General features: G+C 38.8%; 1 protein-coding gene across 2 annotated transcripts; it reads left to right on the top strand.

Annotated features, from left to right (window-relative positions):
- The first annotated feature begins 691 nt into the window (after nt 1–691).
- On the top strand, nt 692–11,717 carry LOC119904615. 2 transcript variants are annotated; one of them, XM_038721428.1, is made up of 8 exons: nt 692–837; nt 3,271–3,308; nt 4,684–4,737; nt 4,838–4,897; nt 4,985–5,074; nt 5,174–5,389; nt 7,113–7,169; nt 9,369–11,717. In XM_038721428.1, exons 3-8 carry the CDS (start codon nt 4,735–4,737, stop codon nt 10,605–10,607), a joined length of 1,665 nt encoding a protein of 554 aa, XP_038577356.1. In that variant the 5' UTR covers nt 692–837; nt 3,271–3,308; nt 4,684–4,734; the 3' UTR covers nt 10,608–11,717. The 2 variants fall into 2 exon arrangements, with proteins under 2 accessions (XP_038577356.1, XP_038577357.1); XM_038721429.1 differs by lacking the exon at nt 7,113–7,169.
- Nucleotides 11,718–12,000: the final 283 nt, after the last annotated feature.

Below are 12,000 nucleotides of genomic sequence, written 5' to 3'. Positions count from 1 at the left end.
CCCGTCCACAGCAGTACATTGCTTAGTCAGCTGTTTCTCCAAACTGGTTGTGTGCCGACAGCATCTACTGTTTGTAAAACACCTATCCCTTTAAATTGAGTTATACAATAAACAATATTTTTTAAACATTGTAACATATAGCAGACATAAAGACATACAGTAGCAGATGAAATATATATATATATATATATATATATATATATATATATATATATATATATAGCATACCATGGTCCTTGGGAAAGTTTGCTTGTTTGGCTGAGTGATAAGCTGCTGCATTGATGAAATCATCTCAGGAAGACCTAGATTTACAGTGTCTGTTAGCAATTCCTTATACAAAACAAGAGAAAGAGTTTACAGCCTTGCTGGCAGTAGTGTGATATTAACCATCTTTAGAAAAAACATTTGGTGTCTGTATATCTAGGGCTGATAGAGATGTCTTTGGCTTTGCAGGCTTTTAGTAAATAAAAAAACAGTTGCCAATATCTTGACAGTCGGGTTCATGATCTCCCTCAATAAGGTTCAATCGGCCAACTTCAACTGAACGGTTACTAAATTCATAAAGAGCGTAAATTTTCCAAAAAGGCCGTTTGTGTAAAATTCCCACTGCGGCCAGTATCCTAGAAGCGGGAAGCGCGAGTGCGGAGGTTGCCAACACACATGCGCACTAACGTCTTCAGTTACGGCCCTTCGCTCCGTTCTCCGCGGTAGACTGTAGCTAAACGGGATAAAACTTGAGAAAGATATACAAAAGATTTTTGTCAGACTTAAATATAGATATTCCAAGGACCACAAAACGATACCGGAATACCCATAATGAAGCACAGCGTGCGCCAGGTAACGTTAATGTTATTTGATTTTCTCTTCAGTTAGCATTAACAATGTGCTAATTTAACGTTAATGTTAGCTCACATTAGCTAATACAATAGGAATGCGTCTATTGGTTCAAAACCAGGTTTCATTGGTCGTTCTTGTGTCATATCTGTAAGGTTATTTATCAAGTGATGGCAATTTGAGACTGCTAAACAATGCTGACAAGTTTATTTAGATGAAAGGAATGGGGATCGAGACCCGGTTCCAGGTGAAGGCGGACGGAATTTCCAGCAATATCCAAAGGCCATGTCATAGAAATATGGATTACATGGACAAAATATTGGCACGACAGCGGCGCCGTCGCGGTGGAATTCGGTGAGGTTTAAGTTAGCTCCAAACTACTGTAACGTTGGTTGATGACAGCTACGCTCGTTACTGTTAAGTACGTGCAATAAAACCTTCGCAAGTAAAAACACAATACTTTATCAATGCACCTGTCTGTAAGGTAACGTTAAACATGTAGAAATGGTCTCTGTCCTCAGTATCTCCTACTATACAAGCACAGCTAACGGTGACGCTAGCTAATAGAAAGCTGTCTGTCTGGAGCACAGACTGGTCTGTAGTCTTAAAAACTCAGCTGCTGGCTGAGACAAACCAGCTGCTCCTCCTCCTTCCTGGTAACGTTACCTGCAGCCAGGAAAGAGGAAGAGGGACTGATCCAGACTAATGGTATTCTTTCTAAACTGATGTCAGATAAAGTTACTGAGTTACTTTGCTGTTGTAAACATTAATGTTGCTGCTCTAGAAACAACATTTAGCTGTAAAATATTAAATTAAAAACAACCAGGCACTTGTACACTTCAATATATGTTTATTTATTGCAAGTGATATGTCATCTCAATATATAAGGTTAATCGCACATTGAATATTTTCCTCATACCGTGCAGGCCTACCTCAGGCCCGTTGGTTCTGGTCTTACCAAATAACCATCACTAAATAATAGTGAAGTATCGATAAAGAATCAGATCGTTAAGCAGTATCAATAAGGGTATCGATATCAATAAAAATAAATGATCCCCATCCCTGCTGCACACTGAAATGACTTTACTATAATGTAATTGTGAGAAATACAGTCTATGTGAGTAACGCTTTTCTCCTCTGGCTTCTAAATTTCAATATCACTCACATGTGCTTAATAGGCAGTGTCCAGGCTACATGACCAGTAATCCCAGTATCCATTTTTTCTATTGCCTTTTTACTGTTTTATCATTTTTATAAAAAACAGTAAAAAAATCTATAATACAAAAGAAGTAAACATGATAAATTAAAAATAAAGATGAGTCCAAAGAATGGCGTCATTTCACACGAGACTATTAGAAGACTAATGCGAAGCTAACTGACAAGTATCTTATGACAGATGTTTTTTAGAGGTACGTCTTATTGTCCAGTTAAATATGGTGTGCCTCAGGGGTCGGTCTTAGGACCCATTTTGTTTTCCTTGTATCTGCTTCCCCTTGGACATATTATCCATGAACATGGCATTTCTTTTCATATTTATGCTGATGACACACAAATGTACTTGCCCGTCAGATCCACAGACCCTGGAATGCTGAGTTCACTTACCAACTGCCTTTGTGAAGTTTAAAAAATGGATGTCAAATAATTTCCTCCAGCTGAACTCAGACAAAACAGAAATCCTGGTCATCGGGTCCCAGCAGATGGCAAATCAAATACTGCCATCTGCTGGTTCCCTAGTAAATCACATTAAGCCTGTGGCAAACAACCTTGGTGTTTGTTTTGATAGTAATTTAAATTTCGAGCAGTTTTAGAATTGACTTTAAAATTCTATTGATCACTTTTAAAGCTCTTCATGGCCTCTCGCCTTGTTATATTTCTGACCTTTTAGTCCCATACGCACCAGCACGTACCTTGAGATCCTCAGGCAGAGGTCTGTTGTCTGTTCCAGAGTCTCGACTGAAAACTAAAGGGGACAGAGCGTTTGCTGTCAGGGCCCCGAGGCTCTGGAACAGCCTGCCCGAGGAAATCAGGTCAGCTGAGTCAGTGAACTCTTTTAAGTCCCTTCTTAAAACATACTTTTATAGGAGAGTTTTCCCGATCTTATTTGACTTTATTTTATCCCTTTTATTTTATTGTATTTTTTTTTTGTATTATTCACTTGTTAAAGCACTTTGTAACTTGTTTTTGAAAAGTGCTCTACAAATAAGGATTATTATTATTATTATTATTATTATTATTATTATTGTCCTATGTAACATTAGTGTTATGGAATGTATTGCTGTTTCCAAGAAAACTCAAGCTTGACTTAAAAAGCTGTCACATATAAACGAAACCTGGCTTTAGTTTTGATGCCAAACTGCTAATGTCCACGAAAATCAATTAAGTAATTAATCAAGCAATTTGTTTAAATGTCTAACAGCTGTGATTACTTCCCCCCAGATCAGTATGGCATCAGTGAAGATAAAAGACGCCTCAAGGTTTGAACAAATAGTATTTATAGTATAATATTATAGTATAATGATATTTTATGTTTGGAATGTAGCCAAAATAATTATTTTGACTTATAAATAGGGGTGAGATGAGAGACTTGGGTTGCAAGACGAAACAGTTTATTGGTTTCACAAGATCAAGATGAGATTTTAACACTATTTTAAGAAATCTTCACCGCTAAATTATATGAAACTTTTGAGGATTAAACAGTTAATTTCCTGCTTTCTGGTGAATCTGCACCAATTTACGGTGGAAATGTTAATATTTTTGTAAAAAGAAACACAAATCTTCACTGGCAGGTGACGATTCAGAATATAACAGTATATAATGCAGTGCAGCTTTCAGTTATTCTGTGCTGCTATCAGATCTGTTCCTCCTGTAGATCAGCTTATTTGATATCATCCCTGTTGATTCATGATTTAGTGTTTCCTCCTCTTTGTGTCCTTGTTTGGGGAAGTAACCTCTTTAAATGTGACTGTGGCACCATATACCTCAATTATTAGGGATTGGGATTGTTAATTTAATTTATTAAGTGATAATAATACCATTATTGAGAATGCTTAACAGTCCGAGTCTTAATCGAAATCAAAATTCCTATAAAATTTAAAGATTACAGACCAGTCTATTCTACAGACAGCAGCCTTCAATTTAACTTGTTTGTAACATTGTGCTAATTTGACTAATTTCCAAACTAACGTTAGCTGTGTTTATATAAAACATATAGGATGAGAGATTGTGGACAGCAGTTTCAAGTAACCTTTTCCACATGTTTATGGTTGATGATGCTTTGATAAAATACTGTCTTTTTACTCGCTAATGTTTTATTGCACATACAGTTACAAGCGTAGCTGCCGTTTGTAGTTTGTAGTTAATGCTACCTTCACATTACCGTCACCACTGCATGTGTGCGCACGCCTGTGTGTGTGCAAAGGAACCAATAGAGATAGTATGCAGAGGATGCAGCCTGAAAGTAAAAACTACGGTCCGTAACCCCCAGCCCATTTTATACCACGTTTCGGTGCCATTATTAAGTAACATTAGTTTTCTTATTCATCCCGTTACATGTTAAATCAGATTTGATTTAAATCACATGATTTGACCCTCGAGACATAATGCTAGTCTAGGCTCGGACCTTACTGATTTTCAGGTTTTGAGAAATGTTGGAACCGGGTCCTTTTTATAAAGCCGGGTATCGATCTCCATCCCTACTCGCTTGGCAGTTTTTAACCGGACAAGAAATCTCATCATGTTTAAATCTTAATCGTTGCCCAAGTTCTCATCACCCCCCTACATATAAATCATTAGTTAACATTAGTAAAACAATAGATGTCCTTATTTCAATTCTTTGCTCTTGTATTACAGCATGCTGATGGAGGCACAAACTCTTCAAATGAGAGTGCAGGCAAAGATGTAATGGTGTGTATGATTGTTGTCATCATTATTATTATTATTATTATTAAAAACAGAAATCTTTGTAGCATAAGTTGAATCGCATTCCACCGTTTCTGTTTCCCAGGGTGATTATCAACTGGGGAGGCCAGCAGACCACACAGGAATAGATCAACACCATGAAACGGTACAATATGCACAGTGATTGTTGTTGTTCACATAGAACAAATGAGTTGCATTGTTCTCCTTGTAAAATCCATGACATGTGCTGCAGGTTGCTGTGGGGGACAATAACACTATTTCCTACAATGATGAGAATACAGACTCATCTGATGATGAAGAAGCCTCAGATGAAGATCTAATGGTGTGTGAGCCTGTCATGTATTACAGAGACAAAGAAGTCGTTACAAATAATAAAATAATCTTACCAGGATATGTCATTCAGCTTTTTCCCGTCTCTCAGGCTGAACACCTGTCAAGTGGGCCATCGGATGAGGGGAGGATCCACTGCATGAAATGGAACCGTTTTTTTTTTGGTCATGCAGTAATTGTTCCACTTAGGACAGACAAACTGAACTCACTGGTGTTTGGCTTAACTGTGACTTTTGGTGCTCTTCTATTGCAGCATGTTGAGGGAGGCACAGACGCTTCAGATGAGAGTGCAGATGAAGATGTAATGGTATGTAGGATTGCTTCCATTATTAGATTGGCAAAAATGTATGTGTCAAACAGTTCCAGTAGTGTTTCTAGTGGTGTTATTAATATAGTTCTAATTTACTGCACGACCAATTATATCTACAGAATATTTTTTTCAGGACTACGTAGGTGATGTTTTGATCCTACATTGTCATCAACAGCTAAGTGGTTAATATAAGAAAGGGCAAGGTTTATATATGGACAAAATTACTTGTCATCAAACAAGCAAATTTAGAAAAACAGACAATGTCAAAAAACACATAGTAGGTCAAAGGAGTGGGACAGGCCACAAATTTAGTAGCAGTGTTTCCCATTAATTAACGAGAACATGGCGGCCCGCCATAGTTTCAGTATGAACCATAAATATTTTTACACATCTCATAATCACATTTCAGACCTCTAACGTTTTGCTTTGCGGACGCTGCTCCGTGCTGCTATGAGCTCGCACGCTCACACACTTTGGCATCTGACTCGAGACAACCACTCTTCTTTTGACTATGGTAACTTTAACAGTCTGTTTCTGTCAAAAGAGAAGAGTGAGAAGGCGATTAAGCTAGCTGCGCTTAAATTTGGAGTGCACACATATTCAAGCGTAAACGGCACAGTGCAAGCTGACAGGCAGGTTAGCGACTTTATCCCGTCAGTCAGACAAGTTTTGCAGTATGAGAGTCCTACCTGAAGAGAGGCTGTGAAGTCTTCATGTTACGCCGTACGAGAGCCACATACAACATTATTTATCAAACTGGGTCGGACTGGATGAATTTAGAGCAAGGAGGAAACACATGTGACAACGTCCGGCTTTCAAAATAAGGCGTCTGTACAGGAAATAAGATTAATTGGATTATATTCACAGAAAGTATAAAACATATTACATGTGTCCATTAAAAAACAACAATAAAATGTTAAGGAAATTACTTATTCTATTTTCTAATCTTTGACTTAGGGTGGCTGGAAAAACATTAAATAAATTTGGTGACTTTTGTTGCTGTTTCAACACCATTTATAGCTATACTAAGGGTTCATGATGAAGTAGTTTACTAGAGCAAAACATTGTTTACAAGAGTTCAAAGTTTGTCATAGTGGGCGTCTTCATTTCGCACCAAATTAATGCATTTAACTTTAAAATGTCCAAAATTTCTTACGGGGGGGCCACACCCCTGGACACCCAGAGAGGGTCCGAGGCCCACCCACCATAGTTTCTTTAGATCCTGTGGGAAACACTGCAGTAGCTGTATAAAGTTTTGAAACTATACTTCAAGCTTTTGGGGCTTTCTCTTTCTGGTTGAAAAACACAGTAACTGCAAATAATATCATGAAATATAATACAGTAAAATTATCAATAAATGTGTTGTCAAAAAAGCCTGCCTACATATTTTGTAGAAATTAAATTATAGATAGTAGACATTAAATAGATGTAGTGTAGAATCAGTATTCACTTGAGGCACATGTTTCAGCTTCATGGTCAATAGTTTTTGTGATTCAGTAGTCATATACAGTGGGTACGGAAAGTATTCAGACCCCTTTAAATTTTTCACTCTTTTTTTCATTGCAGCCATTTTCCAAAAATCAAAAAAGTTCATTTTATTTCTCAGTAATGTACACTCAGCACCCCATCTTGACAGAAAAAAACAGAAATGTAGAAATTTTTGCAAATTTATTAAAAAAAGAAAAACTGAAATATCACATGGGCAACTTCTGTATTATAGCACGAAGAACAGACTAACTCAGTTCCATCTGACAACGATACTCCAGAAGATCCAACGGTGTGTTATGTTTTCTTTTTACCATATACACTCACCTAAAGGATTATTAGGAACACCTGTTCAGTTTCTCATTAATGCAATTATCTAATTAACCAATCACATGGCAGTTGCTTCAATGCATTTAGGGGTGTGGTCCTGGTCAAGACAATCTCCTGAACTCCAAACTGAATGTCAGAATGGGAAAGAAAGGTGATTTAAGCAATTTTGAGCGTGGCATCGTTGTTGGTGCCAGACGGGCCGGTCTGAGTATTTCACAATCTGCTCAGTTACTGGGATTTTCACGCACAACCATTTCTAGGGTTTACAAAGAATGGTGTGAAAAGGGAAAAACATCCAGTATGCGGCAGTCCTGTGGGCGAAAATGCCTCGTTGATGCTGGAGGTCAGAGGAGAATGGGCTGACTGATTCAAGCTGATAGAAGAGCAACTTTGACTGAAATAACCACTCGTTACAACCGAGGTATGCAGCAAAGCATTTGTGAAGCCACAACATGCACAACCTTGAGGCGGATGGGCTACAACAGCAGAAGACCCCGCCGGGTACCACTCATCTCCACTACAAATAGGAAAAAGAGGCTACACTTTGGAATTTGGAAAAATTGGACAGTTGAAGACTGGAAAAATGTTGCCTGGTCTGATGAGTCTCGATTTCTGTTGAGACATTCAGATGGTAGAGTCAGAATTTGGCGTCAACAGAAAGAACATGGATCCATCATGCCTTGTTACCACTGTGCAGGCTGCTGGTGGTGGTGGTGTAATGGTGTGGGGGATGTTTTCTTGGCACACTTTAGGCCCCTTAGTGCCAATTGGGCATCATTTAAATGCCATGGCCTACCTGAGCATTGTTTCTGACCATGTCCATCCCTTTATGGCCACCATGTACCCATCCTCTGATGGCTACTTCCAGCAGGATAATGCACCATGTCACAAAGCTCGAATCATTTCAAATTGGTTTCTTGAACATGACAATGAGTTCACTGTACTAAAATGGCCCCCACAGTCACCAGATCTCAACCCAATAGAGCATCTTTGGGATGTGGTGGAACTGGAGCTTCGTGCCCTGGATTTGCATCCCACAAATCTCCATCAACTGCAAGATGCTATCCATCAATATGGGCCAACATTTCTAAAGAATGCTTTCAGCACCTTGTTGAATCAATGCCACGTAGAATTAAGGCAGTTCTGAAGGCGAAAGGGGGTCAAACACAGTATTAGTATGGTGTTCCTAATAATCCTTTAGGTGAGTGTATTAGCTTATTTTGTGTAAATATTGAAAGTAAACAGTTTATTTTTCCATCATGTGAAGGGCTCATTGCATGGATAAAATCTGCGCTCAAAATACAAATTCAAAAACAATCCAAGGCTCAAACTGTAGGCCCTATGTCGGTTGCAGTGATATGATTTTAAATAGGCCTAATGAAAATCAATATGTGGCACTCGGCGTTGATATTGTGGTGGGCCGCCACAAATAAATGAATATACGGGAAACACTAGATCCACTGTTAAGGTAGTATTAAGTGTTCTGACCATAAAAATAGTTTAAAACCACAATTAACCATCTGGTTTCTTCAACTATCACTCAGGAGCAAAAATCTGCCATTATAATGATTTGATATTTATCATAACGTTACGTTCTTGCCTCCTACCCTCCATCTTTGTTGTAAACCCTGAACACATTTCAGGCAGAGAAAAATTTTAGCTTGCTTTAAGCCCTGAGCTGCAGAAAAACGTGTAGCATTTTTACAAGAGCAGCTAACACTGATATCTTCAATTTAGAAGCTGTTAGCAAGTCAGACAGACAAACCAAAACTTAAAGTTCACTATAAGTTCATTTTCTTCAATCAAGTTTCCCTCAGCGCTCTCATAAAAACCAAAATACAACCAGACTGCTGGATATTTGCTTGAGTTTATCAAAGTGCAGTAACCGAACCCAGTTATCCTGGTAATTAAAATGTGTATGGTAATAACTGTCGGGATTTTTGCCATGGTTTATCGTCATACCGGCAATCGTTTCATCCCTATACGCCCGTTCTTCCTGTGCTCCCCGTATTCGTATTCGTACACCAAGTGTTCAAAGAGCACCTGTATGTGATTCAGCAGTAATTATAGTCCTTTGTCTTAATTATTTATTTTGTTTGGTATCGATATATATTAAGATTGGATTGTAATAAATATATTTTCCTTTGTAATCCTTTATTAGGAGCATGTTTTAGACCCAAACTTCAATGATGAAAAGAAGATTTATGCTGGTTCTTCAGTTACAATGGGGGCTCTCCTCCTTCTTCTCTTGGCATTCATCCTGAAGCATGGCCTGTCAAAAGCAGCGACCAAAGACCTCCTGGAGCTCCTAAACTTTGTGGTGCCTGGATGTGTGCCAAAGTCAGTTTGGTTTTTAAAGCAACACTTTCTTGATTACAATGACAAGACAGAACTTCATTTTTACTGTCCCAGCTGTTCAAACTACCTTGGTGTTGAACCAGCTAATAAGTGTGGAGTGTGCCAGCAGAAAGGTCTACTTGAGAAGGCATACTATTTCCTTGTCATGCCACTTAAGGTTCAGCTAAGAAATACCCTGGCCCATGTACAATCAAAGCTACGGAAACATTTCACAAGAGATGCCTGTGTTTCTGATATCAACACTGGAACAGAATACAGACGCGAGACACAGGGAGTACACACTGACCGTATTACACTAACCTTCAAAGGTGACGGCTCCCCTGTGTTCAACTCCTCAAAGACTTCAATTTGGCCCATTCTGTGTACTATCAATGAACTTCCATTTGTGGATCGATGTAAAAATGTTCTATTGCATACATTATGGTTTGGCAAAGGAAAACCCCAGGTTCAAAGTTACTTCACCCCATTCATCCGTGAACTTCAAAAACTAGGGGACACAGGATTCCGTTGGAAAGATGAAACTGGGTCGGAACATCACACCAAAGTAACAGCTAAAATATGTATTTGTGATGCAGTTGCAAGGGCAATGGTGCAGAACTTTAAACAGTTCAATGGAGAATTTGGATGTGGTTTTTGCTACCACAAAGGGGAGATGGTACAAAAAGGCAGAGGTTTTACCAGAGTTTATCCTGAACAGATAGTTGGTTGCGACCTGAGACATATGGCTGAAACAGTGCAACTTGCTGAGTTAGTGGTGGAAAATGGTAATGACCAATCTCAAAGGGCTGTTAAAGGTCCAAGTCCGCTGATCCTGTTGCCATCATTTGACATTATCAAGGGGTTTATTCCAGATTACATGCATTGTTTTTGTCTGGGTGTACTCTGTCAGTTTGTCAATCTTTGGTTTGACCCTCATTATGCCAACAAGAACTTCCACTTGACTCCCCGCCAGCTGAATGAGCTAGACAAGGGTTTGTGTAAAATTCAGCCACCAAATGAAATTAGAAGAAATCCTAGGCGCTTAAGTGAGCGAATATATTAGAAAGCTTCTGAGTGGAGGGCATTTATTCTCCTGTAATACTTAGGAATGTTTTACCGGGGCTGTACTATACACACTGGATGCTTCTTGTATACGCACTTCACATCCTCCTCTCCCAGTTTGCCACACAGGATGAGCTCAATTGTGCAGAGTTATGTCTCATTCAGTTTGTAGCCAAAGTGCCAGCTCTTTATGGTCTCGAGCATTGTTCACATAACTGCCATTTGTTGACGCATCTTACCCAAAGTGCCAGGGACTGGGGTCTTCTATGGACCAATTCAGCATTTGTTTTTGAAGACATGAATGGCAAACTCTTGCAGCTGTATTCTGGCACACAGTTAGTTTCGTCACAGATCTTTAAGCATTTCTTTTCACATCAGAAGGTTATAAGAAAAGGAACTGCTGTACTTAAGGATTCAAGCAGAGAAATGCATGATTTTTTCTTTTTTATGAAAAGTGGCAACATTGTTACAAAGTCTTCATGTTACATTAGAGAACATTTAATGACTTTGGGGTGTGGCTCTCACAGACAGTTAACTGCCAGAGAAATTGCTGCATTGCAAAACAGTTCTACACTCACAGAGTACCAAAATGAGAACAGTTCAACTGTATATAAGCGTTGCGTGTACAATGGTATGTTAGTCACCACCAGAGATTACAGTGTCAATTTCAAAAGAAATAATTCTGTAATAGAAACAACTGATTGCTTTGATATGGTAGAATCCATGGTTGTTGTACCAAAACACTGCAACTGTGAAAGAGGGTCTAACTGTTCTTGCAGAGAACTTCGTATTTTCTATAAGCAACTGAAGCGGGAACACAGACAACCAGCAATCTATGATGCAGATATCAACACAAACATTGCGAAATTTCTTGTGAAAGTAAGGATGTCAAATGAAATGTGTGTAATGACATGTGAGGACATAGTAGCTAAGTGTATTGCAGTTGAACATGAGGGTCAGTTATATGTGATGAAAATGCCTGTGTTTGAGCAGAGTTAAATTTATGCAGGCTAAAATTCATCCACACAGTTGGGTTGAGGAAGACAATGTATAAAGGATATAAATGTGTCTGTGTATTTATGTGTCTATACTAAAATTCAGCTAAACAGTTTATTGGCGACTATCTCTTGTGTGTATATAAATCGATAAGCAGGACTTCTTTATTGTGTAGTGAACAATGGTGTGGATTTGTGCATTTTATATTGAATACATTTGGAGCTACCCTAAATTCCTTTCTCCTCCCCAGAGAAGAAGGGGAGGGGTCAAAGTTGCTTTCTCTAAGTGCTATCCCGACCATAAAACTGGCACTTTTTTTGATTCCGAAGCTGATAACGCGGGGCCTGACTGTTAAACTGACAAAGGGACACGAACCAGCCATTGGCATCTCCCTGAAC

This window comes from Micropterus salmoides, unplaced genomic scaffold (genome assembly GCF_014851395.1).
Source record: "Micropterus salmoides isolate LMB-PRFRI ecotype aquatic unplaced genomic scaffold, ASM1485139v1 Ms_hic_scaffold_15, whole genome shotgun sequence".
Taxonomy (NCBI): Eukaryota; Metazoa; Chordata; class Actinopteri; order Centrarchiformes; family Centrarchidae; genus Micropterus; species Micropterus salmoides.
The sequence above is the reverse complement of the archived record's forward strand: the minus strand, read 5'-3'. Positions and strand labels throughout refer to the sequence as shown.